We start from the raw sequence: 23,636 nt of genomic DNA, 5'->3' as shown, positions 1-23,636 counted from the left end.
CCAGGGCCGTCCCCCCTGCTGCTGTGGCCCGGGAAGGAAAGCCTCACCCCTCCCGCTGAAACGCCCCCGGAGACCCCATAGCCCATACCACACGCAGCCATACTCCACCAGGGCCCAATGGGGCCTAGCGGAGCCCTACACCCACCCACGTCCCACACCTCCGCGCATGCACCAACACACCAGAACGTGCCAATCGCCGACCTCAGCTACTCCAACCCCCGCTTCCGGCGCATGCGCACCACTTGCCCTACCACCCCTCCACGACCTCGTTGCCTCCGCCGCGCTTTCCCCCATTCCGCGGCGTGAAGGCGCCATCAGTGCGCCTGCGCCGCCCGCTCTTGTCTGCCCGTGAGTTCTCTTCCCGCTCGCTCCTCTACCCCCCCATTCCCATACACCTCCCCGCCGCCACGGTGAGCCCGTGTGCGCCTGCGCCAGCCCCCAGCCGGGCGCGATCCCACAACGCCGGGCCCCCGGCGGCCCGTGTATGGGGCCGGGTTCGCGCTGTCGTCCCCGCCCCCTTCGTCCCCCTTCACCAACCGCCGCTTCCTCCGTCGTTGCCAAGTGTGTGTGTGCTGAAAAAGGGGGGGAGGGCCAGGGGGGTGGGGGGAAGGAGGGAGGGGGCAGCCATGCCGAGGGGGCGGCTTCCCAAACCCAGCAGGGAGACTAGCAAGGCCGGCAGCGAGTCAGGTAAAACAGCGCGGCCGGGCTAGCGCGATACGCGCCCAGGGAGGGGGGCGGCGGCGGTGGTGAAAGAGCGGTCGCTGCGAGAAGGCGAGAAGCCTCCGCGGGCTCCGCATATAGTCCCCGGATATGGGGGAGGAAGGCCGGGTCTATTGTGCGAAGGTATAGGCGAGAGGGCGGAGGGAAGGGGAAGCGGCTGGCCCCGGCCCTGCGGAATGATACCGAGTGGGCAGCTCTCGTCGCCCCACACAGCGGGCTCGTGCCTGGCTGCTCGGCTCGCTAAGCCTCGCAGGCGGCCCGCAGCTTTCTCGGGTCAGCGGCGGCATCTGTAATGGCCTCTCGCCCGCAGAGGGCGCGGGGGGAGCTGCTGGCGGCGCGGTTGCTGCCTCCCTTGTCCCACTCGCCGTAGGGCGGCGGCAACGCTGCCGCTGGGGGGTTGCTCGGCCTACGTCAGCGGCCTTGCCTTCCTCTTCCTCACGGCTGCGGGAGCGGGTCCCGGTGCGAGGCTGGCTGGAGCTGGGGAGGGCCGGAGGAAGAGCCCTGTCTGGCCAGCGGCAGGCAGAACAGGACAGAACAGGAAAGCTCCGGGTCCTTCCGCTGCTGTTCTTCCCTTCCCACTGCTTCCCTTCCCCGCGGGCCAGATTAATGAGAGCTTCGAATAAAGGGTGATAAACCAGTGAAAATAAAGTGGAACGCTTCTATCTCTCTTACTTTCAAGAAGGAGAGCTTTTTTTTTGATTTTTTAGGCTTTAAAACTCCTCATTGTAGTCGTGTTCTTTGTGTGTATATGTATAAAAAAAGAACCGTTTTTCTCACCCAAACGTGTTGGTCTGTATCGCACTCCAGTTTCGAATTTCTGCCTGCATTTCAGTGTCGTTGATGAGAATACTTGAGGGCACGATTTGTTTGATGGGCTTGTTTTGGGTCTTTTTTATTTTTTTTGTCAGCAGTTTGCATCTTCGTGGCTCTTTTGTGTAGTTCATTGCTGCTGATGTTAGCAGAGATCTGTAAGTAGTATCTGAGTAAAGCTCACAAACGTTAACATGCTGTGCTTGAGGTAGATGCAATGCTCATCAGTGACTTCTCTAGTGGAACCACATAGCAGTAGATTTTTTTATTTTTTTTTTTTTTCCTACCACATAGAATGGGGAGAGTTCATAAACCATTCAAATGCTATGGTTTTTTCAGTCACAAAAAGTCAACTAATGAATATTTTTAGTACACATTTAGAATGTTTGGTTTTCTGAATGCTTGCAGATGAGCTCTGGCTCTTCAAGAGGAATGTGTAGGTGAGCCTTCTGTGGAATACTTTTTGTAGACTTGAAATGTGCTGGCAGGCAAAAAGAAAAGGTGCTGTACTGTTACATGAGTATTGGGAAGTTGGATAAAATATTTTCTCCAGTAGGGAAAGCCAGATGGGCCACAGGTTTTTATTATGTTGTGCTTTTTTTTTTTTTTTTTTTTTTTGAAGCCATTGGTCTCAGCTTTTGAACACTGAATATATAAAGAAGGACCCAAAGAGCTTTGACTGTCACCAGTTTTGGAAGCTGAGTGGAGTTTTTTTAAAGTTTATTTTACCTACAGTGTCTCTTGAATTCTCTAATAGCTCTTGCAAGGGTACATGTGTATCATATGCATGTAAGCTCCTGCAATAAAAGCAGGATGTATGGTTGAGAAAAAGATCAAAACTGAGGCAAGCTGTCCAGAAAAACTGTCTGTCGGGTATATCCGTTTGGCTTGTAGCTGGACCTTGGTTTTAGATCCTTACTATGGTAAGAGGTTTGGCTGACAGGACTTACTTTGAGTTTGATCATAGATTGTACTTTTCATGTATTGATTTATTTAAAAAGAAATTGGTAATAATGAAATTGTTTCATAGAGGCAGTTTGACTGCAGACAACAGTTTAGAATTACAGGGTCTGGGCTACCACAGATATTCAGAGACTACAGCAGTCTGCAACTGCAGGGACTCTGCCCTGTGTAGGCAAATATTGTGGGTTCTGGAGTCTTATGGCTGGTGAGAGAGATTTCAGCAGTTTGAGAAAACAGACAAATCAGTGTTGGCAAGCATCTAGTATTTTTCCACACTTACATGTGGCTAAAAGAAGGTTATGAATGAAGAAGCTCTGGCTGAACAGGACAGCTTGAGTCTGGGAGATTTGTGTTCTCAGAATATTTGGCTGTTCATCCAATTCACATGCAGGCTGACAGGCTTTGAAAACTGGTTGTGAATTCCATAAGTTTCACTTTTAAGCAGGAGGAATTTTATTTAGAAAATCGTTTTTTACAAAAAAAAGTGTTGCTCTCTGTAGTTGTACAGTCTGTATATTTATGATAATACAGCTTTGTTTGGAAGAAAATAAGGGTATGTAGGTAATGTGTTGTGCAGCCTCCTTAGACTGTTTTAACCACCCTACATGTCAAATACTAGAGCATATTCTTTGTTCTAGGAATATTAACTATGTTAAATAAAAAAAAAAAATGAACCTAGGCAGCAATAGTTAAAACAATATCTTGGCCTCAGTGGCTGCTATTCAAAGAGAATTTTTATTGCATTGGAGTGTTTCCCCAAAACCATCTTGCAATTACCTCTTTTTTAACTTGATTGAACTGTTGACCTCTCTGTTAGGCACAAACTGAAGCACAGGAAATTATGTCTGAGCATGAGGAAGCACTTTTTACTGTGAGGGTGACTGAGCGCTGGTGTTGGTTACACAAAATGTGGAGTCTCCTTCCACAGAGGTATTCAAACACCATCTATGTGCAATCCTACAAAACTGGCTTTAGGTGGCCATCACTGAGTGCAGGGGTTGGACAAGATGTCTTCCAGAGGTCCTTTCCAACCTTAACCATTCTGTGAGCCTCTTTGAGGGGGGTGAAGTATAGGGTATGATTCTCAAGAAGCTTAAAAGAGCTAATGTTCTGTTATTTGGGGTTTTGCTGCTCCTTGATTCTTGCTCTGGCTGCTTAGCAGTGATTGTATAGCAAATCCTTTTACAGAGATGTGGTCTTCCTTGGCTCTTGCCTTTCTGAAAATTTCAGGATGAGACCTTGAGTATATATGAAGCAAGAATGCATTAGGAAAACTGTTACTTTATGCAGATCTTGAAGAAGGCAAGGGACAAGCAGCTTTTAACCTTTAATAGGTGTTAACACGCTAATAGCATTTAGGTTCTGGTGACATAGCCTCTAACATGAGAAGGACGTTAAAAAAGAATTATTCATGTGTGTGGCCTCCAGTTTCCAGTGTGACTGCTGTGATTCTAAGTAACCCACATTGCAGCGTTTGAACTGTCAAGAGTTTCAGGCCATGTGAATTTTCTGTGGTCTGTTCTGCATCGTTGCCAACATTCATTTGAGAACCACTGGCTGAGAGGCAGTTCTGTGTACTCTGTTCCCTTAGGAGTCTCTATTAAACACTAGAAAGTGATTCTTACTGCTAGTGCAGCTCAGGTAGCACAAAGAAAACACGAAGGGAAGTTTTATTGTGTTTTATTTGTATTGGTATAAGTTTTCTCATGTCTCTTTCTAAATATAATTATTTCTCTGATTTAAGCTTGGATATCTCAGCAATACTTTCTTAGTAATAATCCCTCAAACTGTTACCTTTGCTTTTTGTTTTACTAAGTGACTTTGCATAAAATATTCTTTGTATCCTTTTTTCTAAGATATTAGAATAGTGGAAGATGCTGATTTTAATTATTTTTGGAACTTGGGAGAAGTGCCTGAAAATTGAAAAGAAAAAGCCTTGAAACACACAAGTGTTTTGGAAGATGCAATGTAATTTTGCTTTGACATAAGTTTTTAAGAATATGGTAGGTCTCATATTGTGAGGATGTTATTTTGGAAAATCTTACTCAGCTTTAATTAGAATTTAGCAATGAAGAGCTGCTATTAAGCTGGAATTAAATACCAGGCTTTTACTGTTCAATTAGATAGCTAACGGAATTAGTGTTTGAAGACATACTTCTTGTAGATCCAGAGTAATATTTTGGGCGCTTAAGAGTTATTAGCTACTCTACAAAGGTTTTCTGTAGGTCCTGTGACAGCTTAGGTGAAAACTTGAGACTTCATCACTGGTTCTTTCTGCTAATTTTGTCACAGTGAATGCGTAGTTGTTACCATGAGTTGGTAGTCAGTCGTTCTCTATTACTGTTATTATTTCAGAATGTGCAAGAAGGATTTTTCCTGCACCCTTGGCTGTCTTCCCCATAGAGAATGTCCTTTCAATGTCTACCAGTGCTGCATGTCACTGAATAGGAGCAACATGAAATAAGCAGTTTTGACTTTTACAACTGTCTGATCACTTTCAAATAGCAGACAAGGAATTCTTCGAAAAGCAAAGCAAAATATGAGTGGAGTTTAAACTGAATATTTCGTGCCTTCAGAGGGTGTGAATTTTAACAGAATTTGCATATGAAGAGTGGTAGATATTAAATACACAAAGATAAGAAACACTGAGAAGGCGATGTAGCTTTAAGTCTGCCTCTACAGAGCTGACTATTTTGTATGCTGTCAGCCCTCTAGCATCACTTAGGGTGTGGGCATATTGAACTAGGGGAAGTCAGTTCTGAGGCTTTACATTCCAATTTTATGTTACTGAGGAAAAATGCAACTTGAATTCCCTGGATAAATCTTCTCTGAATTTATATTATGTAGATTATTTTAGTAGTTGTGCACTAGGATTTAAGGTGGTGACCTCTGGCTGATCAGAATAGGTAAGTGATGTTGTACAGAGAAGAATGAAGAGGTTGTGGTACTGCTTCTGTGATGTAGGCTAAATCTTTTAAATACGATAGGTTTGGATAATTCCTTTTTAAAACACACCAAAGGAACAACTACTTAAACTTTTGCCTTAGAAAAGGTAATCTTTAGTCTGTAACAGTTATACTTCTGTTTGGTCATCTCACTGTTCTGCAGTAAAAAAATCAAAGTTCATATATGAGGGGTATGGTGGGTCTTAGTGAGAAGATAGATTTAGATTACATTGGTGTATTTTAATTCCACATTATTTCCTCATACTTGAAATATGTCTACACCTTTTCCCCGATAATCTCTGCAGTTAAGTAACTTGGGTTTAAGTGTGATAACGTAAGCCCTTGTTCTGTACCTTCTCCATTGCTTTCTGCCAATTGCAGTAAGAAATGGCAGGTCATCATTGTTTTATTCTCTATTGCAGTTGTGCTCATACCTTCATACCTCATTTCTATGCATTAAGTATTTCCAAATATAACTAAATTTCTGTTTGAGGCAGCTTTTGTCTTTTGAGTTTTTCTGCTGTAGTTGGGTTGTGTTCACTCTTGAGGAGAGGCAGGGACACCTTCCACCAGACCAGGTTGCTCAAAAGTCCCATCCAGCCTGGTCTTGAACACTTCCAGTAGTGGGGCAGCCACAGCTTCTCTGGGCAGCCTGTTCTAGTGCCTCACCACCCTCATAGTGAATAATTTTTTTCCTAAGATCTAATCTAAACCTACCCTCTGTCAGTTTAAAGCCATTTCCACTTGTCCTATCACTTGTAAAAAGTGTTAAAAAGTTCCTCTCCAGCTTTCTGGTAGGCCCTCTTTAGGTATTGGCTGTTATAAGGTTTTCCTGGAGACACGGCAGGGAGGTTGGAACTATGTGATCTTTAAGGTCACTTCTAATCCAGACCATTCTGTGATCATCTAGCAATTTGATTAGGTAATTTTGAAGTTTCTGTTAACAGTGTAGTGGCTGGGTGCAGGTAAGGGTCAAAGTCTCAAGCATGAGACATTCAAATCATGCAGAAACAACTGGAAAACACTAGCTTGGTGTATTCATATGTAGCTGTCAAAAAAGTGTAACTCCTGTTCTAGAATATTTACCAATAAATATAGTAGTATTTACCTGAATGTCAGATGAAGCTGTATCAGAGTTGGTTAAGGAAATGCCAATTTTCAGTTATCTGTGATAGGTCAGGATGATGTGGATGGTGTATCAATGTAGTAGGTTGACCCTGCCTGGCCATTGAGCAAGTAGCTGTAGAGTGCTTGCTTCCTCCTGCGGGAGAGTTGGTAAAAACCCCAACCAACAAAAAGCAGCACAGCTGCAACCAAGTGGTGCAAAGGCAACATTCATCACCTCTTACAAGCAGACTGATGCGCAGTCAGTCTCTGAGCAAAGACTAACCCCCAAGTTTGTATTGCTCAGCATGATGTTGCATGGCATGGATTATCCCTGTGGTTAACTTGTCTGCTGTCCCCTACAACCTCTCTCCCACTCTCAGCCAAGTCATGGTGGTGGCAGAGTGAGAAACAGGCAGCCTTCACACTGTACAAGCACTGTTCAGCACCAGCTAAAACACTGACATATCATCAGCATTGGTTTATTCTCAAGCTTAACACAGCACCATATGGGCTCCGATGAAGCAGGTTAACTTCATCCCAGCCAGACCCAGTACATCTGCTTAGCATCTAATTAGCCATTAATTCTGTGTCCTGTCAAGCTTCTCTGCTGCCCACAGTACATCAGGGTGGCTATGCAGTTTCTGGACTCTTCTGTGGTCCTGAAAAGAGTGCAGCTGCTTTGTGTTGGCAAATGCTGAGCAGTTTCATTTCAGCAGTGTGTTCCTTGAAGCTAAATGTCTGGACTAGTACTGCTGTAAATTCCAGATTGAGTATTGACCAAAATGTAATAAAACTACCTTGTGTTACATGAAAAACTCTTGATTGTTTTCTGGTTTGTGTTTTGTTTTGTTTTTTTTTTTTTCTTTAACCGATACATGGACTGAGAGTTGAGTCCCCTGACCTTCCCATTAGAAGTCATAAGGAATGACTGTTAGCTAGTTTTAAGTGTAGTGACCTAGATTTAAACTAAGCTGATGCTTTTATGATTGCAGAGCTAAAAAAAATGTTTTAATGATTTGTTATCATTTGAGTTCTATGACTTCAAGTGTAGTATGAGGAAACATCAGTATTGCTATTCCTGTTTTGTTCTCATGTCCTGCCGCTTTCTTTCCACTCATACGTTGGTAAATAGGTTTTGATAGGGTCAGACCCTTTCATCTCTAGACTTGACAACTGCCATTTAACTTCAGAGACAAGTTTGCATCCATGAATTCTGCAAGCTTGACTGTTGTATTTGCAGTGTCCTCTCAGGTGGATGTGAGTAGGCTATTAGAGATCTAATAAGGCTGTCCTGCATTTACAGCTGGATGAGTCCATCTGCGCCTTGCAGAGAGGACTGCAGGCTGCTGCGAGGCATAATGCTGCTTACATAAGGAAGGAATGGTTTGAGAGTGCTCTGATTCTGTCTTCTCCATCCACATTGAATTGTTATCAGTGGCTTATAGCAGAGAGCACCTGCTTGCTGACTCAAGGCCTGAGGTTGAGTTTTCATGAAGGTTCTATCACAGACATCTGTAGCAGAGTTGACCTAAAGCTCGATTGCTGCTGCTCTGTGAGGGGCAATTAATTTGAAAAAAAATAGAAGGTTGTAACATTAAGAGTATTTAAATAAGCCCACCTTAAACTGAAAGTTTATTATCATTGATAGGTACTTTGCAAATCTGATTCTGGTATTTTTAGGCACTTTGGACAAACTGTAAGAATACAGACAAAATGTATGTTGGATGGTGCATAATGAGCTAAGTGCTCCCTGTTTAGTTTGATTCTATTGATACTGGACCATCTCTCTCAAGCTGTGATAGAATAGGGTTGATTTATATTGCAACTAGCCACACATGGCTGGTTGCAACATAAACAAAAATAACATTAAAAAAAGGGGACAGTAGCCTTTGCTCTGTTTCCATGTAGTTAATATTAATAAATGGCAGCGTTTTAAACTTTGCAGTCGTTCAGTGAGGTTTATAATTTGTTTTAATGTGCAGACCTGAAAGAATCACTTATATTTCAGGGGATTTGTATCAGTTACTCTAATATCCATTTTGTGTTTTCTGTGTGTATGTTTGTTTATGGATGTCAGTAACTAACTTTTCTCTAGTAAGAGCATGCCACTTTTTCAGATGTTTTTGTTAACATTTTATCAATCATTTAACGTATTCTCTAACTGAAAACTTGAACTTCTAATTTTCTGTTGTTGACTTGAATGGCATTCTGTTAGTTCATTAACAGTAAATGACAGTAAACTTGTGTTTTCATCTGGCCAGCGTGTATCTGACAATAGATTGCTTAATCTGTGTACCTAATATTTATATTTTTGTGAGAATATAGGCACCATGTTAGCTGTTTATGGTAGAGTTGCTAGTCTGATAAATGATGAATTGTGACCATTGAAAGCAATGTCACATATGTCAGTATTTTTATTTTGTTTCCTTTAGGTGCACAAGGAATGTTTAGAGTTGATTTTTTAATTAACAAATTTTTCAGTGCATTTAAAAGTGCATGATCCATAGTCCACTGCCAGCCTCTTGAACTGGCATCATCTGCATGCTTTGAGGGATTTAAAAATATTAGCCTTTAAGATAGGTTCAGCATTTTGCAGTGTTTGGCTTGTTTCATGATCCAAGCCGATGCATCTAAAAGCATTTTTTCTCTGATAAAAGATGATTGTACAACTGTGTTTTATTGCTGATTTCCCTGATACAGGGTAATGCACGTTATTACCTTGACCTGCTATGATATAGAAGTATCAGTGTAAATAATATCTTCATCTGGTTATTAATTCTTCTAACAAAAAGCTTTGCCAAACTGATATTTCATTTTTACATTAAGATGAAGATAGACCCAGGGCAAACTTCATGATTTTGTGACATCTGTTTGAAGTCAAAATACATCTCACTTTCTACTTTTTTAATTAACAATGGCTTTCCTGTTTTTCTGTCCTCCCAGTTCCAAACACAAGGTAACGGTTTAGTCCTTGCTGGTATCCAATGGCTTGATTTCAGTAGGGATATTACTCTGAATACTCTCCTTGTTACTGAAGAATAAAATAAGTCACTTCCTGCATCTTTCTAATAAAAAGGAGCTGTGCAACTCACAGAAATACCCAGTATTTGGCTGGCAATAGAGGATCGGAGTATTTTAGTGAGAATACAAGTGAAAAAAGATTATAGTCTCATCTTTCACTTAAGCTATTTCAAACACAGTGTTAATGAGTAGATTAATTTGTATTTTATTTTAATCTGCATTAGATCTCAATCCTGCTCTCTGAGTGAAACAATTGAACTTTCAGAATTGTTTAAAGTCCAAAATGGACATGATTTTCTATTCATACTGACTGTAACTACTTGGAACAGTCTTCAGCCTGATCTTTCAATACTTGAGTTTTTGAAGATTTCTGGAATTAACCTAAACGTGATTTTTTTTTGTGCTTTATCCTTAAGGATTTCTGTAGTAGGAGTCCTCTGCCAAGTCAAGCTGCACTGTAGAGTCCAGTTGTGGATTCTAAGGTCCAGTCCCGACTCCCACACATCTGTCTTTCGCTCTTAAACAATACGAAAGATAGGACCAAAAAAGCGTAAGTTTTGGCTTTGGAAAGAGTTACAAAGACTTTTCTTTGAAAGACTAATACTTAAGATGTTACAGATGTAAGCAATGAATTTTCTGAGTATGTGCCTTCTTCAGAGGCCTTCAGGGAGGCAGAAAGTCTTTGCAGGCAGCTCAACAGTTATGATCACATATGAACTAGTCTTGAGAAACTCCTGACACTTCTACATGGAATGTGATGTGCTCAGCTCCTCATTGCTCAAAGTTTCGGCTAATTTTTCTGTTCTTTCCTATGAGATATTTTAAGATTATGCTTTTGTTACCCCTTTCTGTTTATTTTAGTGGCGATCATTTCCTTCTATTTAAAGAAACTGAAATACCTACTTGCTGCATATCTCTGCATCAGGTGTTATGATTTCATACACTTAGAGCCAACAAATTCTGTTTAACATCACAAGGACTTTGTTTTTTCATTAACATATTGGTAATTTAAACTCCTTTTTGAATTGCAGAAGAAAAATCATAGCCTGTAGATTAATTAGTATTGCAGTTGATGCAGATATGATAGACATTATAATAAAAATGATATATAGAGAACTATTATTGACCTAAAAAGTAAATAATTTGGTAATATTCAAACGCTAATGAGCATGTGGCTTTTTCTGTTTCCATTTGTAGAAAAGTTAGTACCTTTGATTATTTCAAAGTTACTCTTCTGCTACTTCAGTTGCTTAGTTTTTGGCTGGTGTCTTTGATCTCAAGAGTGAATATTTAAAGATGATAATCTCTTTGGTGCATGGAGAAGGCTTAAAGGCCGTTCTAAAGTAATGGATTGGATCATTCTTCAGTTGTCAGTTTAAAGTGAGAGGTCAGGCCTTCATGAGGTTTAACAATTACGCCTTTTAGTAGGGGATAGGAAAGCTTGCGGTACATTTTCATATAGCCTGAGTACTGGGGTGGAGTTTTCTTTTGTTTCTCTTTTTCTTGTCATGCCAGTATTTACAGAAACTGATTTTATACCCTTTATTTGGGTATATTTATCATAAGGGTGCTTAAAAGACAGTGTCTTGTAATTAAAGCTGTGTTGCTCAGCTTTTGAAGAGATGTGACCACTTCAGGGATGTGATTGTTAGCGTCTGCGTATATTGTCAATTTAAAACTGAGAGTCCTGTAATGCATTCTAAAGGATGGAGTAGGTTCAGTTTGTACATACTAAATATTTGTGATATTTATGCAGTGTATTTTGATCTAACAGAAAGATGTATAACTACACTTTGCAAAGCAGAAGTTAAGTGGTCAGGACACAACATGTACTGGCTTTTTTTTTTTTTTTCCCCTTGTAAATGATGTATTGAATGAAGCAGGACTTTGAGGTAGGTGCAGTACGGAACAGAAATACTATATGAATCATAATCTTTGGTTTCCCTTGAGGAAATGTAAACAGGATGCTGTGAACTTCTAGTTGTGTTGTTACTTCCTATGCCTAATTCTTACATACATGCTGAGGAGTACTGACTTTCTTAAAGGGAAACATCAGGCCTATCTAGAAACCAGGTTTCTAGATATTAAAATCAACATTCCCTTTTTTTGAATCCTGTCGCATTCTGTTGATGCACTTTTTGAGTTGTGGCAGTGTTTGAATGCTGTGCATATTTTCTCTTTAGTGTCTTTAATGTGAAGCACAAGTCAATAATTTCTTTTTTTTCATACTGTTGATACTGCTTTGAATGATCTTGCCTATTTTAACCCCTCCTGCCAACTGCTTAAGGTTTGTCTTAAATGAACATTAATTCCCTAGTAATACAATATCTGCTCCAAGTATAAAATCTGTTTTAACTTAGTTTTATTAATGTTTTCCTTATATCGTAAGTATTTATAGGACTGGGCTCAGCCATTTGAGCAAGAGGATGTAGAAGCTTGCAACTTGTATATCAGAAGTTGTGTGATACTGTAGGAGTTCAAAGCAAGAAAACTATATGGCTTAGACTGGGTATATTAAAAAAATAACTTTTTCTCCACTGAATTCGTGTTTATGCAGTTTTGACTTGCAGTTTATTGCATCTCAGTTATTTGAAACATTGGTGTTGGTTTTACAACTGTAAAGGCAACTTATAAATTTTTACATTGCCAGAAGTAGAAGAAAGAAAAAATGCCAATATTTTTCTTGAAGAAAAAGAGAGAAGGGAGCAGGAGAGGGCAGAAAACCCCTGGCAGTATCTTACTCATACCTAGTGTGTTTGGCAGCATTTTATTTTGTTGCATAAACACTTGATGGATGTTTATGAAGCACAAGAATTACTTTCAAATTACTAGGAAAAGATGATTATTTATCTTCTTAGTGACTGGCAGTTAGAGGGATGGATAGATTCTTTTGATTCTGCGTCAATGGAAGCAGTATTGTTTATGTTTGAGATTTTCAAGATCCTGTGAAGTTAGAATCTTGTATAAGTCAGAATCTTACAAGAGTTTAAATAGTTTCTGCTTCAGAGAATTCCATTTTTTGCAGTAAATTATAAGTAAATGAAATGTGAGTTCATCTAAATGCTTTGATGCTTGTTTTGTAGATGATGTTCTGACACTGAATACAGAGAACAGTAATTTTCCCTACCAAGTATCTAACTTCCGTAAGTGTGAGATTTGTTTGTTGTCTTTTCAAAAAGAGACCCAGTTCCAGCGCCATATGAGGGATCATGAGCAAAATGACAAGGTATGAACTTTAGTAGATACTAACTTAGAAAATAGTGTATATTGGTATTCCTGTATACTGACAAGTAAAGCTAACACAAGACATTATTTTCAGTTGTTTTTAATCACAATCACTAATAATTATTACTTGGGGACCTCAGAGTTTTACATTTTAGGAAGTTGCTTTTTCATGTTTCCTTTGAGACAGGACCTTCCTTTGATACCATTTAGTCATACTGTTGTTTCCTGTTCAGTAATTTTTAACAGTTTTCTTTGATTTATAAAATATTCAGGTAGATGGGAAAATGTATACAGAGAACTAGTTACACAAGTTTCAGTGTTGTAAAGTTGATACATGAACAATGGAAGTTGATATTGTTAAAACCATGCTTTTGCACACTTGTCTAAGAGTCTTCATATCTAATAGTAAAGAAGCTCTTAAAGAATGAAAACTGATTGTGCAGATAGCAACTGAAGAGCAGTCAATCCTAGCATAAACTAAGCTCTTCACTGGTTTGATTATTGGTTTTGCTTAAGAAGAGTTCATGATCTCAGCTAAAATAGGAAAATTTATTTCTGTCTCTTGCTCATTCTTCTCTCATGCTAACTGCAGTCTCCTCAGACAGTCTCAGTTTTGAGTCTCTGCTTTCTTTAATACCCCTGCCTCCTTTCCCCATATGCTCTTGAAATGCTGTGTTTGCATTTCCAGTGCAGATGCAAAGAAGATAGTCTAATTCTGGTATTATTAAGGATCATAAACATATGTGGATGCTTGATTTTGCTCTTTTATTTTAAACATTTTGTTTTCTGTGGTTTTATGTGTCATCTAGGGTATATGTAACTTATGGGAATATTAAATTTTTTCTTTATTTTTGTGGTTTTAACAGCCTCACCGATGTGACCAATGTCCAATGTCATTTAATGTTGAATTCAACTTGACACTTCATAAATGTACTCACAATGGTGAAGATCCTACGTGTCCTGTATGCAACAAGAAATTCTCCAGAGTAGCCAGTCTGAAAGCTCATATAATGCTGCATGAGAAAGAAGAGGTAATTCATTAAAGCTCATAATTTAAATTTTGAAAAGACATGTCATATAGGTAAAGGATAAAGTACAACCATTATGCTTTAGATTGGAGGATTGAATAAATGGTCTTATTTAGAAAAAATAAAATCTTAGTGGTAAGTCTGTTTTAATAATAGTAGCAGAAATTAATATACTGAATATAAGCAAGTGTTCCCATCCAGTTTTTACTAAGAGATTCTGTGCATATGTGATAGAGGTATCACACATGAACGTTAACTAATTAATTACAAATACTTTTAAAGCAATTTCTGTGACATGATGTACTGCTTGTAATAGTCTGGGTAATTATTTTTAATGGCAGATTTCATGGTGAGGCACTCTCACCATATATTTTTTGAATCATGAAGCTGGTTCCCTCATCTAGAACTCCCACCCCTTTTTTTCAGTGGTTGTTTTGCTTGAGAAGACTTCTTGTTCCTTTTCATCTCACGATTCATTTTCGGTTTTTACAAGGCATTGGTTAAATTCTTAGCCGTTAATGCATACTAGTATTTTGCACACTTTATATTCATTACTGAACCAGGCAGGAAATGCCATCTGTAGAGAATATATTCCTTCTTTAGTCTTGCTACCAGTTTAGCTTTTATCACATAATACAACAGTGATGAGATGAGAGGAGGACTTGAATACAGTTTTGTTGCATTTTAATTTATTCATAATGATACATAGCTCAATAGGTGTTTATTGAGGAGATTTGATTTATGAGTTGCTAAAAACATGATAATAAGGAAACTGAGCATCAAGAAGGATGCCCGAGTGATTTTTTTAGTATACATTTCTATAACCAAGTGGGTTTTTTTCATCCACTTCAGCAGGTACGATTTGGATACTCAGTGCAGATGTCAAGGATAGGTTGTATGATGCATTCCAGTATAAAATTGAGTCTGCAGCTTTAAAATGTAATTTATAAAAATATGAACACTTTCAACTGCTAATGAACCTGTTCTTATAATGCCCTGTATTTCTCTGATAAACCTGAGATGAATGTGGCAATTCACAGTGAATTGCAGGGATGACTTTCCCCATAAGTAGGCACAGGGAGAACTGGAATTTGAACTTGAAGGAGAGTGTCTTGACAACAGCAGTTGCTGTCACTCAGGAATTTTTTTTATAATGTGCAGGATAAGTAGTTAGTTATCAGTGGAGCACATTCTCCCTCCTGTTCACTATTCTTACTTTTGCTGTTAGAAGGATTAAAAATCTGAAAATAGAGTAAAGATACATACTCATTTGGGGAACATACATAGTGGTTGAGGAGATTGCTGCACAAAGCTGATGTTTGGATAACTTTAGACTTGTTTTGTGCTGCATCAGCCAGCTTTATGTACAGATGATTGCAGAAGGGCAATAACAATAAACTAGGTGGATTGGCTTCTTAGAGCTATCCAGTTGATTTGGAAAAGTATGCCTGTCTGTTGAGATGCAGGTTTTCATGATTGATTACTTCTGTGAGGGATTCTAGAAGGAATTTTCTGGGCCATTGAAATCAAGCTTGCAAGAGACTTAACTTTTCTCCTCATGTTCTTTGGTAATTTGTGATAAACTGCTGTAACAGGAAAAGTGATAAACTGCTGTAACAAAAAAATGCCACATTTGAAACTCCTCACTTTAAGAAGTCACAAAAACCGTACCTTGTTTAAATTTGCCTAGCCTTGTAGATGATTCTTGATTCTGTCCGTTTCCTCCGTGAAAACAGACAGTGGTATCCACTGCTGCTTTTTGGCCTAGTGAGACAGGAATGCTAAATAAAATTGAAAAAAAAATTGATAGCATTGAAACTGCTAATATGTCTTCTTTCTCCATGAGCATGAGGTTTTCTTGGGCTTTGGGAAAACCTTGACATGTTGGAAAAGATAAAACTGGTATTTGGTTGATATAAAGTGAAAATTCCATCACTATAAAATCCTGTTGAGGGGGGCTTTTTGTTTTGTTGTTGTTTGGTTTTTTAAGAATGTTCATTGTGTATGATTTCTGCTGTCTTACAATTCAGGAGCAATGGTCTTAAAGTGCAAATTAAAATCTTTTGCAGATGGTAGGAGTCGTCAATACTAAACAGGTGAAGATAGTGAGTTCCAAAGTGTTCTTTTAGATACTGCATTTGATAAGATAAAAATAGTCAATACAGGCAGAATTAGTTATTTCTGAGTTTGGGAATTTTAAGTATTATACAACAATATATCAGCCCATTTTGTTTAATGTTGAAATGTGGGTTTAACTATAGTGAGGTTAACAGTGTGCAGTTACTTTTTCTGTGTGTGGTGGTGGATATTTTGTTTGCTTGCTTGAAGCCAAAAAAATAAATCTGATACTGCCTATTCTGGAGAGCAGCTATTGTACTTTATATATTGCTGTGTTTTGGTACAGTTTTTCTGTTTTATTATGACCCTGCTTTCGCACAGCAAATTCCACAGTAACAAATAAAAATACGTAGACTTCCATTGTCTGAAATACTTCATTAGCTATTCTTTCTTTGTGGAAGTTGCTTAATAGAATGGAATAGCAACTTAATGTCATAGCTATGTGTGTGTGAAAAATGCTGAGAAGTGATTGACAAACTCAAATTTGTTGTCCATGAGCTTGGTATAGTATGCGTTGATACTTTTTCACCACTTGCACAGAAAGATTGTCATAAACCAGATTGGTTGTATAAGAACAATATTTTTCAATAAGAAGTATTCTTACTCAGATTTAAATGTAGATCCCTGAAAAGAAAGTAATATTTATAGTCCTGCACTGTAACGAGTCCAGTAATAATGATCTCTAGGTTAGATTAAGCAAGCCGTTTTTGGGGTAGTGTTTCATTTCATTGGAGTACCTCAGATGTTTTGTCTGGCAATATTGCAGATTTTTTGTTTCTTTCAGACTTACGGAACAAAATCATTGTCATAGCATTTTAACAATAGTACTGCATATCTTTAGTCCTCTTGATTAAAATATTCTTGTCAATATCTTTATTTAAATGAACACTTGGGCATTTTTTTTCCTCTCATCAAAGAGGAAAAAAATGAGGGGAGGATAAAAAATTTGCAGTGATAATCACAATTACTGAAAAATGAACAGACACGAAAAGTGTCTGAAGTAACTTACACACACCAGTAAGGAACATATAACAAATGCATTGCCAAAGAGATTGTGAATATTTTTATACATTTAATCTTAACTTTCTGTTTAGATTTTGTAAAATAAAGACACACTGAGAAATAAAACTAATGGTTTCGAAAAGCAAAGTGAAGTAAAATAATTGCAGAGCTTTGTTTTCATTGAAACAATATTTGACTTTGATTCTCCCTCTGAATTTCAGAGGAATGGGAATGCTTTTGCATCAAACATTTTACGTATAGCTTCCATTCTAAATGGCATGGAATACTAATGTAACTGGAAAGTGGTATGTTTAACACTGCTGTAAAATTAATGGGTTGAAGAGATATCTGTCAAAAACATTATGTGTCCCTGTTTATTTCTGTCATCTTTTCTGTGAAGGTAGTTCAAGAAAACTCAGTAGTAACTGTGGTGGGATTACTGTTAAAAAGTGACAATCTGTATAATTTAGCCAGGAAAGTAAAATGCCTGAATCTACAGTTAAGCTAGTTTTGCTTAGAAAGTAGTATTTTTTACCAGTGTTTGTTGGCCATAGTGTAATGGCATTGAGATAATTTGCTGTATCTTGAACTAGCCTTCCAAGGAAATAGGGAGTAGTGATTATGGTAGTGAACTACTTGTTTCTGAACATTTTCAGAATTCAGTTTCTGTGGAGTTTCTTAAAATACGAAGTATTACCATAAGCTTGTAATGATTCTTGTTCATGATTTATATTATGGGGCTTGAAAGATTTTTTTCTTGTATACTTCTGTTGCTGCTTGCTTCCAGCTGCCAGTGTCCGTAGAAGGATACATTCATCTACTTGAACAAAGCTTGTGCGTGCATACTGCTATTTGAGAATCTTTCAAAAAATCTGTCTCTCTTATCTTTCAGAACCTTATCTGTTCAGAGTGTGGAGATGAATTTACTTTACAGAGTCAGCTTTCCATACACATGGAAGAACATCGTCAAGAATTGGCAGGCAGTAGGATCCACAGCTGCAAGTCTTGCAAAAAGGAATTTGAAACCTCCTCACAGTTAAAGGAGCATATGAAAACTCACTATAAAATCAGGTGACAATCATGGGATTGTAACAAAATGAGATGGTTTTTGTTTGGTTTTTTTTTTTTATGGTGGTAGCTGGGAGAGGCTGAAGTAGCATTTCCAGTAAGCCAAGTGCCGTGATCTATGTAGATCGCTTCTTTTCTTTGGTGTGCTGTTATGAAATGGCATTTGTTTTTCAAAGCCTTGCTAAAAGTAGGTGCTATTTTTAGAGGCCTTTTTTTTTGTTCCCTTCTGTTTTTGTATTAAGGCACCCATGCTAAGCATAATTCCATCTGCTACCTATCTGTAAACACAGGTTAAGTTTTTCTGATCCAAATGATATCTGAGTGTGTTTATTTGTGATCTTCAAGGCTCTTGGCAGTGCGATGAAGCAAATGTATATTAATTTTGCATAGCACTTATTGTAATTGCAAAAGTCCTTGCTTACCTTCTGCAGAGAAATCATTCTGTACAGTTTAATCATCTTTTGCAAGTGGTACTCATCACAACGTGCCATGAGTTTCTTGTAAACCTGAAAAAGCACAAAATGGAGGAGAAAAAAAGAGGCCTAATAAATGCTGTTCTTATTTTTTGTGAATATTTGTTGTGTCCTTTCAGCTGTCTAGTTTACTTTTAGGAAGGTGAAATTTACTTGAAGAAAAAAAAAAACTTCTATTGCTATTGGTTGAGTTTATACATTAAGAAAGGCTAAAGTTTTGACAGGTGATCTCTGTTTTAATCTTTACTCTGTTTCTGTAAAAAAAGATGTGAAAATATGCATTTAAAAAATGAAAAATGTTGGCTGTTCCCAATTCCTTTTATTAGCAGATGATACAGGTTGTAAGATCTTAATAATTGTGTTCCAGAAGGTTTAAAAATACATTGGTGTAGATTTCCATTTACAAACAAAAAACTGAGGGTTTGAAGTACCAAGTTATGTTTGTATTGAGTTTTATAAATATATAATACTACACACAAAAAACATTCATGTTGTGGACATCTGTGTAAGTTAGAATGAATAGATAAAGAATGGAGGAGTGACTCTAATGTAATATGGCTGTGATTTTGAGAGAGCATTATCATAGAATCGTAGAATGGTTTGGTTTGTAAGGGACCTAAAAGCTCATCTAGTTCCAACCTTCTGCCGTGGGCAGGGACACTTTCCACTAGACTGGCTTGCTTAAAGCCCCATCCAACCTGGCCTTGCATGCATGCCACATTATGACATAAATGTGATCTAAGTGTTCCCTGATCATTTGTTTATTTTTATTTTTCTAAATGTGGATTATTTCTGGATTCAGAGCTTCCTTATATAAGATTCACCTTATTCATCAGTTCAGATATAGAAACATGTTGCATTTGTATTCAATAAACTATTGTCCATAACAGTGCTTTGCTGTCACTTTGCCAGCAATACCTGTACAACCCATGTATGTGACCCAAGCTGATGAATTGTGCAAGTATTCCTGCTCCACTTCATCACAAAGCTAATGTAGCTCAGACCTTCTGTGTTTCAGCAGAAATTATTTTGAAAGGAAAAATACGGAAATTCTGATTTTTTACTTTTTTTTGACACAATCTTCTGTATTGCTGAATGTGAAAAGATGAATTGATGAATTATGAAAAATTAATGTTTGCTCTAACTTGTTTGACTGTATATAGTATATTTAAAATTCAAAGACATCAATTTGGTTCCTGCTTTTCGGTGTATAATAAGCTGTAGAAACTTTTTGGTATTTGAAATTATGAAGAATGTTGTTCCCTTAGAGTGTTTTTCGCAGAGTGGTTGCACTTTCCGCTCCTAAAAAGGTATTTTTTCAGTCTCTGAATCATTTGAATGGAAAACTATTATGAAGTTAGAATTTCTTTTTAGCAAAAGGTAGATACTAAATTTAAAATGGTCATTATAACTCTAAATGATGAAATACTTGAGAAGGTGATCTGATCTTCAAGGGCTGTCCCTACAGTGGCCTAAACTGGATATTATTTCTATTAATAAAGTGCCTCAGCTATAGTTGAAACATATGTTGTTGCTCATCAGAGTGTGTGTTCTAACAATCAGGCTGATCTAGATCTGTCCTGAGGTGGCAAGAATGGGTTGTAACATCTGTGCTGTTCTAGATCTCCTTTTCTTCAATCTTCAGTCAACTTTTCTCTGGATACTTCCATAAATTTTAGTAGTTACAATTAATATGTAAAAGTAAAATACATTACACTCTGTGCTCACTCTGCTAGAGTATAAAGGAGTTTAAAAAGTCATGTATTACTTGAAGTAATTTGAAGGGAAAATGTGCTTTCCTTTAAACATATACTGAATATCTGTGTTCTCTTAGTGTAGAAATATGCTGCATTTGAGCAGAAGTTTAATGATTTCCTGTTATGTGCAGACTGTTGCTTCCCTGTTATTTTTTATGCTGTTATACCAACTTGTGTTTCAAGGTGGTGATGTAGTTTGCACATCTGCTCAACATTAGCTAATTCTTTCAGTTGTTCAGAAAAACACCAAGTATAAATTTGTGTAATTTCGGTTAGTTTTAAGCAGTACTGACAAGCTGGATTACTGTGTAGGTGTAGATACTCGGTCACTGTGGAAAATGTGGAGTGCTCTGGATACCGTATTGGCTTGCCCGCTGCCTTCTGATTTCTGCTTGTTTAGCTGAGTTGTGATGATCTGCAGCTTTTTTTTTTTTAATCCTTTTCTCAAGCATCAAATCAGTTGTTGTTTTTTCCCATAGCTGTTGATGTTTTTCAGCAGACATTTAAACTATTAGTTTGATCTGTAGAGAAATTAATTTTTGGAATTTATATAATCTGTTTCTATGTGGAGGTTGATTTATATTTGAGGGGCAGTTGTGGATCATAGAATCACAGAATCAGCTAGGTTGGAAAAGACCTTTTGAGATCATCAAGTCCAACAATTATCCCAGGACTGGCAAGTCCACCACTAAACCGTGTCACTGAGAGCCTCATCTGCATGGTCTTTGAACACTTCCAGGGACAATGATTCCACCACTTCCCTGGGAAGCTTGTTCCAATGTCTGATCACCCTTTTGGTGAAGATATTTTTCCTAATATCCAGTTTAAGCGTCCCCTAGCTTGAGGCCGTTACCTCTTGTATTTGGGTTGTTAAATTCTTGTCATGAACTAACAAGAACACATTGTCTTCATGTTCTAAGGCCAGGTTGGATGAGGCTTTGAGCAGCCTGGTATAGTGGAAGCTTTCCCTGCTTATGGCAGGGAGGTTGAAACTAGATAATCTTTAAGGTTCCTTCCAACCAGTCAATGACAGTTTCACAGAGTTAAGTTCTCACCAGAATAACGGTTACGAAGTCACTGTATTCTGTTTAGCAGAATTCACAGTGAAAATGTCGCTAGAGAATCTCTAAGATATATTGATTTTATTACAAAAATAACAAATTCTTGGTGTTCATAGTTACTTAGAAAAGGTCTGTTTCTGTTGTTCCTTTTGTATCATTAAAGGGCTTGGTTTTTAACTGTTGCAGCTGATACTGTATATTGTCATCAAATTTACACTGTATGTTAAAAAATGATGGAGTAAAATAATAATTTCAAAATACTGTTTAAGATTATTTTATGTAAATTCCTTTTTTTGTTATTGCTTTAAAATGACAGGGTATCAAATACCAGATCTTATAACAGAAACATTGACAGAAGTGGGTTTACGTATTCCTGTCCTCACTGTGGAAAGACATTCCAGAAACCGAGTCAGTTAACACGTCATGTTAGGATACACACAGGTGAGTCTGTGGAAGGAATTATTTTAGTTTGTATTTGTTTTACCAAATTCAGTTAACCTGTGAAATGCTAAGTATTTTCCTTCCTGTCTGGACTTGAAATAGTATTAATACATTTGGCTCATTAGATGCTGTTGCCTGTTGGTTAAAAACAACTTTTATGTAATTCCTTTGCTTAGGAAATATACATGCTCTTAAAATTTCCAAATGAATATCATTAGAAGCAGTTTAAAAAAAAAATTAAGTACTTTATAGGTTTTTGTTGTTACAGAATACTAGTTTTGGTACTTGTTCAATGGGCTCTAAACTTAGAATCTCTAGATAAGGGCCTGTCAGCTACTCTAAATAAGGTCTTACGTACTCTAGAGAACAGGTTCTAAAATTTACAGTTCACAAAAGAGCAGAAGTACATGAGAACGAACAATACTTTTAACATAGTAGCCTTGGTTTTGTTTCTTGATTGATTTAAAGTTACTACCATATATATATATATAGTGTACTTTAGCTGCCATTTTCAGGATGTCCAAAGTGAATTTGGGAGATTGTAAGCCTAGACTGTAATTTTGGTATTTGAAGAAGTTCAGATGACTGTTCGAATTTGTAGAATGAATAGCAAATAGATTTTGCTAAATTACTGTAATAAAAATATGCATGTTTAATCCTAAAGCCATTGAAATAACTGCAAAATGCCAACCATAAAATAATATAAAAGTCTTTGAAGAGTACAGAGGACTGTGAGAATAGTTCTCATGTTGCAACCAGCTATACATAGTATAGCAGGAGTTTGACTTTAAACAGAGCAAAACCTTCTTTGGAGATGCTTCAGTGTTGTGCAGTATGCATGTGTTTTCCATCTTGTGAATAAATTGTTGTTTGTCTAGTTTTCAGCTAATTCAAGTAGTCAATTTTGTAAGTGTGTGATGTTGTTTGTGTTAGCAGTCTGTTGTTCAGTGAATCATAGAACAGAATCATCAAATAGTTAGGGTTGGAAGGGACCTTAAGATCATCTGGTTCCAACCCCCCTGCCATGGATAGTAGTGTGATGAATTGCCAAGAATGATGTTGTTTACCAAGGAAGAAAAAAAAATTCTGTTGCATGACTGTTTCTTAAGAATCTTCTCTAAGTTTTATAGATCCAGTTATAGAACAGTAACACAAGAGGTCACCATTGTACCTGCTTTAAAACTTGCCTCAAAGTAGTATCTCAAAGAAGTAATTGAAACTTAAGTTTCTTATTTTAGAGTCTTGTTGCTATTTGATACATTGTTTTAGCTTGTTCTAGTCAGAATTAAAGAAACGAGATCATGATTACTTGAGGACGCTTTTCTAAAGCTCAAAAAGTTCAAGGGCATTTATAATTATTTTGAAGAATAGAAAGACATTTGTCTATTGGAAACCAGAGACAGAAAATGTAGTCTCTATCTGCACATGATGGTAGGTCATTTTAAGCTCCAAGTAGCTAGTGAATACTCATTTAATTTGTGAAGCATGTTACTTACTTTGTATCTGCAGACAATATGTCTGGCATCTAATTGCTTGAGGTACTGTAAAATATGTAGGAATGAAGAGCTCTGCTTTAAAGTATCTAGAATACTTAAGTCTGTAATTGTTAAAAGAGCATGTCAGTTCTACACATACATTACATTAGTGTCTTAATTGCCATACTTTTTGCACATAGCTATTAATTTCAAGCACTTACACCCTTTGGGGAAAAATTAAGTCTCAGGGATTGCAAATCCTGTATTAATAATTAAGTAATGAACTCCCCTTTCCCCTCCCAAATCTGTATGTTATTAGGTTATACTTGAGAACTAGAGAAATTCCAGATTTCCACAGTAGAATTATAATTTTATAATTTTATAATGACATTTACTTAGGCAAACTTGACCTGAAGCAATTC

General features: G+C 37.7%; 1 protein-coding gene across 8 annotated transcripts in view; it reads left to right on the top strand.

Annotated features, from left to right (window-relative positions):
* Positions 1-267: 267 nt before the first annotated feature.
* Positions 268-23,636, top strand: part of ZNF236 (zinc finger protein 236) — a 78,186-nt gene continuing 54,817 nt past the window's right edge. For 7 of the 8 annotated variants that reach the window (XM_080611316.1, XM_080611315.1, XM_080611313.1 and 4 more), the window contains exons 1-5: positions 272-687; positions 12,650-12,792; positions 13,658-13,822; positions 17,832-18,010; positions 21,615-21,739. In XM_080611316.1, the coding sequence (XP_080467442.1) occupies positions 627-687; positions 12,650-12,792; positions 13,658-13,822; positions 17,832-18,010; positions 21,615-21,739 (673 nt within the window). In that variant the 5' untranslated portion in view covers positions 272-626. Of the gene's footprint in view, positions 688-12,649; positions 12,793-13,657; positions 13,823-17,831; positions 18,011-21,614; positions 21,740-23,636 lie in introns of all 8 variants that reach the window. The other variant, XM_080611317.1, reaches the window with a different exon arrangement.

Source organism: Psittacula echo (genome assembly GCF_963264785.1).
Source record: "Psittacula echo genome assembly, chromosome: 2".
In the NCBI taxonomy this organism is placed as follows: Eukaryota; Metazoa; Chordata; class Aves; order Psittaciformes; family Psittacidae; genus Psittacula; species Psittacula echo.
This window is presented reverse-complemented; position numbering and strand designations above follow the sequence as displayed.